The sequence below is a fragment of the Corticium candelabrum genome, chromosome 11 (assembly GCF_963422355.1).
Source record: "Corticium candelabrum chromosome 11, ooCorCand1.1, whole genome shotgun sequence".
Taxonomy (NCBI): domain Eukaryota; kingdom Metazoa; phylum Porifera; class Homoscleromorpha; order Homosclerophorida; family Plakinidae; genus Corticium; species Corticium candelabrum.
Window position 1 is genome coordinate 7,596,812 of NC_085095.1, and position 5,000 is coordinate 7,601,811.

At 42.9% G+C, this 5,000-nt stretch overlaps 3 protein-coding genes across 3 annotated transcripts in view; 2 read left to right on the top strand and 1 right to left on the bottom strand.

The window, feature by feature from the left end:
* Positions 1 to 530, bottom strand: part of LOC134187273 (uncharacterized) — a 10,774-nt gene extending 10,244 nt beyond the window's left edge. Inside the window, exon 1 of the mRNA XM_062655389.1 lies at positions 1 to 530. This exon is cut by the window's left edge and continues 76 nt beyond it. Within this exon, the coding sequence (XP_062511373.1) occupies positions 1 to 522 (522 nt within the window). The 5' untranslated portion in view covers positions 523 to 530.
* A 55-nt stretch (positions 531 to 585) lies between these two features.
* LOC134187391 (BUD13 homolog) lies at positions 586 to 3,208 on the top strand. The gene is made up of 3 exons (XM_062655508.1): positions 586 to 2,009; positions 2,514 to 2,704; positions 2,762 to 3,208. The coding sequence occupies exons 1-3, from the start codon at positions 586 to 588 to the stop codon at positions 2,932 to 2,934; spliced, it is 1,788 nt and encodes a 595-aa protein (XP_062511492.1). The 3' UTR covers positions 2,935 to 3,208.
* A 154-nt stretch (positions 3,209 to 3,362) lies between these two features.
* Positions 3,363 to 4,854, top strand: LOC134187393 (uncharacterized). The gene has a single exon (XM_062655511.1). The coding sequence runs from the start codon at positions 3,620 to 3,622 to the stop codon at positions 4,685 to 4,687; it is 1,068 nt and encodes a 355-aa protein (XP_062511495.1). The 5' UTR covers positions 3,363 to 3,619; the 3' UTR covers positions 4,688 to 4,854.
* Positions 4,855 to 5,000: the final 146 nt, after the last annotated feature.

Consider the following 5,000-nt stretch of genomic DNA (forward strand, 5'->3'; position numbering starts at 1 on the left):
GGGCACTCCACGTCCCACCACTGTATCATGCTCTGCAGCAGCCAGACTGGCCTCCTCAACTGCATCATCATCAAATCCCTCCAGAAATGGAGAAAAGAATTCAAGACGAGCCTCTCGTTTTAAGCGGTTCTGTTTCCGTTTTTGTTTCTTTGATCGACCAGATCGTCTTCTATGACTGGCGGAAAGTGTGGCATCTGCACATTCCACAGCTGCAATTCTCTCACGATCCTCATTTTCAACTTGAATGCTTTCTTCGTCACTCACTGGTGATTCTTCAGCAGTTACATACTCAGACGAGTCTGATGTCTCAGCTGATTCGTCTGACAATGAAGCAATACTGTTGCTACCTTCGTCCGTAGAGCAACTGTTACTGATGGTCTTGGAAGATTTTCTGGTTGATTTTCTACGCACGACGACGACAGACGGACGAGAGAATTCCCAAGATAACATACGTGCAAATGACAATGATCTGGCTCCAGCCATGTTACTAAACACTTCGTCTGCTGCAGCTAATTCGCTCATCGCTAGCCCACTTGGTATACCCACGTGACAAATGTAGCATAGCCACTATCCCGGATATATGAGATGACTAGCAAGGCCGAGTATTTGAAGCGATACATTAGCGGGTCTGTTGACGATAAACGGGCAAAGAAAAAGAAGAAAAGTAAGGTTAAAATTCCAGTTCGTCAGCCCAAGACTAAAATTGTGGACGACGATGTTGACTGGCGGGAGATTGCGCCTGAAATAAAGTCTGAAGATGAAGAAGAGTTTGTGCCAGACGAAGAAGGTCAACCGCAAGTGGTAGAAGTTCTAGACGAGCAAAAGATAGCAGCCGAGAAGATGAAATGGAGACAGATAGAAAAACAACGAGAAACGTTGGAAGGAGAAAACTCTGATGATTCATTTGATGACAGACAAAGACATGACTCAGATGAGTCACCTCCTAGAAAGACAGACAACTCATCGAAATCACAAAAAGAGAGACACGACTCAGACGAGTCACCTCCTAGACGACAGACTGCGCAGAAAAGTGACTCAGATGAATCACCACCTAGAAGAACAGACAAGATACAGAAATCATACAGAGAAAGATATGACTCAGATGAGTCACCTCCTAGACGACAATTTGAACACAAGAGTGATTCAGATGAGTCACCACCTAGAAGACGAAATAAAGAAGATTCAGACGACTCTCATCGTAGAAGCACAAGACAAAACATTTCAGATAAGTCACCAACGAGAAACAAGAGCAGAAATGATTCAGATGAATCGCCACCACGAAGGAGGAAAAGAAATGAGTCAGATGAGTCACTACCAAGAAAGTCTAAATGGGATTCTGACGTGTCATCTGTTAAACGGAAACAACGTTATGAGGCGAAGAGAAGAAGCAGTCAAGGTAGTTCTGATCGCTCACCTTCAAGCACAAAGAGGAGAGATGAAGATTTATCACAGAGAAGAATGAGGAAGAAAGATTCTGAGGAATTAGCAACAAGACAGAAAGGGAGTAGAGTAGATGATTTGGGTTCAAAGGCAAGACAGCAGAATCAATCTGAACAGAAAATGAGAAGCTATTCAGGCAAAAGGCAGTCTCCAGCAAGAAGAAGACACGACTCTGATGATTCTCCTCCAAGAAAAGTGAGAAGAGATCAAAGGTTTGATGATGAACATACAAATAGTCAGAGAACAAGTACAGAGAGGTCTGAGTTAGGTGACAAGGATCAACATAAGTCTACTAAGCACGAGATTACACAAGACGCTAATGATTCTCGTAGAACAAAATCTGGACTGCAGACATCTGCTGTGCTGCGCGAAGAGAACAGATTAGCAAAAGAGAGAGAAAAAGAAATGTTTGACAAGATGGATAGAGGAATGTCAGGCAGAGGTGCAGACACTGTGTTTCGAGACAAAGAGGGGAGAAGAATTGATCCAAAACTGGAGAAAATTAAGCAAAGACAAGCAGAAGAAGAACAAGCCAGACATGAGGAGAAATACAAAAGATGGGGGAAAGGGTGAGTTGTTAGAGGTTTTGTCGGAGTTTCTGATTTGTTTGCTGTAGTTTGTCGAATTTGTTACTTTGGTATGCTTTGTACTTTTACTCACACAAACACATCTGCACTTGCCTGCACATGCACGCACGCGCACACACACACACACACACACACACACACACACACACACACACACAGACACACACACACACACACACACACACACACACACACAGACACACACACAGACACACACACAGACACACACACACACACACAGACACACACACACACACACACAGACACAGACACAGACACACACACACACACACACACACACACACACACACACAGACACACACACACACACACACACACACACACACACACACACAGACACACACACACACACACACACACACACACACACAACTTATATATCTGGTTTATGTTCTGACATGTAGTGCTATCTGAAGTGCTTCACACATACTGTATTTTGTGATTGTAAATTTATTATCTGTACAGAATTGCACAACAACAAATGAAGGAGCAAGAAGTCGAAGACATGATACACGAAATGAATAAGCCACTGGCAAGGTATAAGGATGACGAGGATTTGGACAAAATGTTGAGGGAAAAGGAAAGATCAGGAGACCCAATGCTCGAGTTTGTGAGGAAAAGAAAAGAAAAGCGAGAAGAGGGAAACAAGAAGCCAGGTTTAACAAAGTCAAATATTACACGGTCACTGAATAGCTCAACATGATTGATTGTAGAGAGACCGATATTCAAGGGCTCTTTCCCACCAAATCGATTCAACATTAGACCCGGATATCGCTGGGACTCTGTGGACAGATCAAATGGATACGAAAAGGATCGTTTTCTCAGGATATCAGGAAGAGAAGCTTGGAAAGAGGAGGCATACAAGTGGAGCGTAGAGGAAATGTGACAAGCAAACATGTACATTATAGATCGAGGATCTCATCGTCACTATAAACATTGGTTTGTAGTGCTTTGCAAGCCACATTCTGGTTTGACATTTTAATTAATGTTATGTACTTTAATACTGTCATATTGCTAATGCCTATACACTTTAGTGTGAGAGACACTTTCTATGTGTTTCAGTTCATAACTGCATGGCATCTCTCTTGGTGAGTTTGTCATAAGATGATGAAGTGAAGGTTATGAAATGAGAACTTGAATTGGATGCATTGATTAATGGTTACTTTATTGATTACTTGATGGTCAACCTTGTGTTGTTTTCATTCCTTGTGTGATTCTATTAGCTTGTTCTTGAACTACTTCCATTTGTAATGCATTCAGCAGCCTTGAAAGTACAAGATTGCAGCATAACGAACATGCAATGTGAACTACACTGTAGCACACTATAGGTTTTCAACTTAATGACGTAACTTGGCAAGCTCCACAAAAACCTCATTACTGCCATGCACATTCTTGAGTCTTTTTACATTCCTAATGCGAGTTAATTACCTCTTTGTTTATGTATGTCGACTAGCTAGGAAGCCACGCAGAAATGAAATATACAGCTGCATTGTCATACCGACATTTCAAGTAGAAATCAATCGCAGAGCGTCATCTGTTGTGCTCTCTCTTTCTCTCTCTTCAGTTCTACAATGACAGCAATCGAGTGGCTGAAAGGAGCCAGTGGCTGGGTACCAAACAACACCGTCGTTGGAGGACAAGAAGAACAACATGCTCTCTACGTAGGACGCACTGTGCACGAAGGAGAGGTTATTCCCGGCAAGATTGTGCCCTCTGATGGCATTTATGTCACAAAATGGTCGCGTGAGCACAAGTATGAATACTACGAAGTGCTCACGTTTACTGCTCCAGGAAGTGGAGGAGATGCAACCATCGAGTGGGTCAAGGCGAGGTACGGAAACATACCTAATGGTGCAGTGGAAGGAGGCATCGAAGGTGGCACGGCGACATTCATTGCAAGAAGTCACTACAATGACGTCATGGGCTTGCTGTGTGGCAAGGTGTATCCTGCTCTTCCGCAGGGCGGATGCTACGTTGCGTATAAAGGGAAGGAATACAAATGTTATGATTATGAGGTGCTGGTTCTGAAAGATGTTGACTATTACGACATCAAGGAGGTTGAGTATGATGTCAGTAAAGCGACAATAAACATGCTGGATGAGGAGATGACCTTCCTTGCTGCCGAGACTGTCGTTAACGGTAGCAGCAAGCCTCAGACAACGCAGCTCAAGCTGACATATGACGAATCAAAATCACACAACTGGGGAGTACAGGAGGGCTTGAATGCCGGTGTGAAGACAGAAATGCATGCAAAGATGCCATCTCTTGTGAAAGGCAGCGTCAGACTGACTGGACAGATCACTACCAGTCTGCCTTGGGAAGGCACCGAGATGATCAACAAAGCATCTGAAGCCACTGCCGAGTGCACAGTAAACAATGGCCGTAAAATGCTTGTAGCCATCGCCGGTCAGAGAGCTGATGTTGAGATACCATACAAAGCCGAGTTAACCAAAGTGTTTAAGAATAAAGTTGCAAGTGAAAAGAAAGTGATACATGGCACATACAAGGGAATACACACAACAAACATACGAGTTATCTACCACAAGTCGGAACCGTTGGAGAAAGAGAACAAGCCGGAGAAATCCGAAAAGGGACAAAAGCAGCAACCAGTCATAGACAACAAACAGCCCGTAGAGTAGACTAATAATGGTTTGTCGTATAATTGGAAGAAGCAATAGCAATGGACAGAATAGCTATATAGTTGTAGCTTAATTCTCACAATATGCTGTGCTCATTGCCCTAACTGTTTGTCTTACCTGTTGTTTCTTATTGAATGCTGTAATACAAAAATCATCATCATAGTAAAATACTAGCTGTGTGTGTGTGTGTGTGTGTGTGTGTGTGTGTGTGTGTGTGTGTGTGTGTGTGTGTGTGTGAATGCTAACTAAAATTCTTTACTGATACTACACAATTAAACACAATAAATCTGACTATAATAGCAGTATCTCAAGC

Excerpts from the sequence above, each read along its gene's own strand:
- LOC134187391 (XM_062655508.1), top strand. The coding sequence starts at position 586 with ATGACTAGCAAGGCCGAGTATTTGAAGCGATACATTAGCGGGTCTGTT. Across the intron at positions 2,010-2,513 it reads TACAAAAGATGGGGGAAAGG|AATTGCACAACAACAAATGA; the intron begins GTGAGTTGTTAG and ends TTATCTGTACAG. Across the intron at positions 2,705-2,761 it reads AGAGGGAAACAAGAAGCCAG|AGAGACCGATATTCAAGGGC; the intron begins GTTTAACAAAGT and ends GATTGATTGTAG.
- LOC134187393 (XM_062655511.1), top strand. The coding sequence starts at position 3,620 with ATGACAGCAATCGAGTGGCTGAAAGGAGCCAGTGGCTGGGTACCAAAC.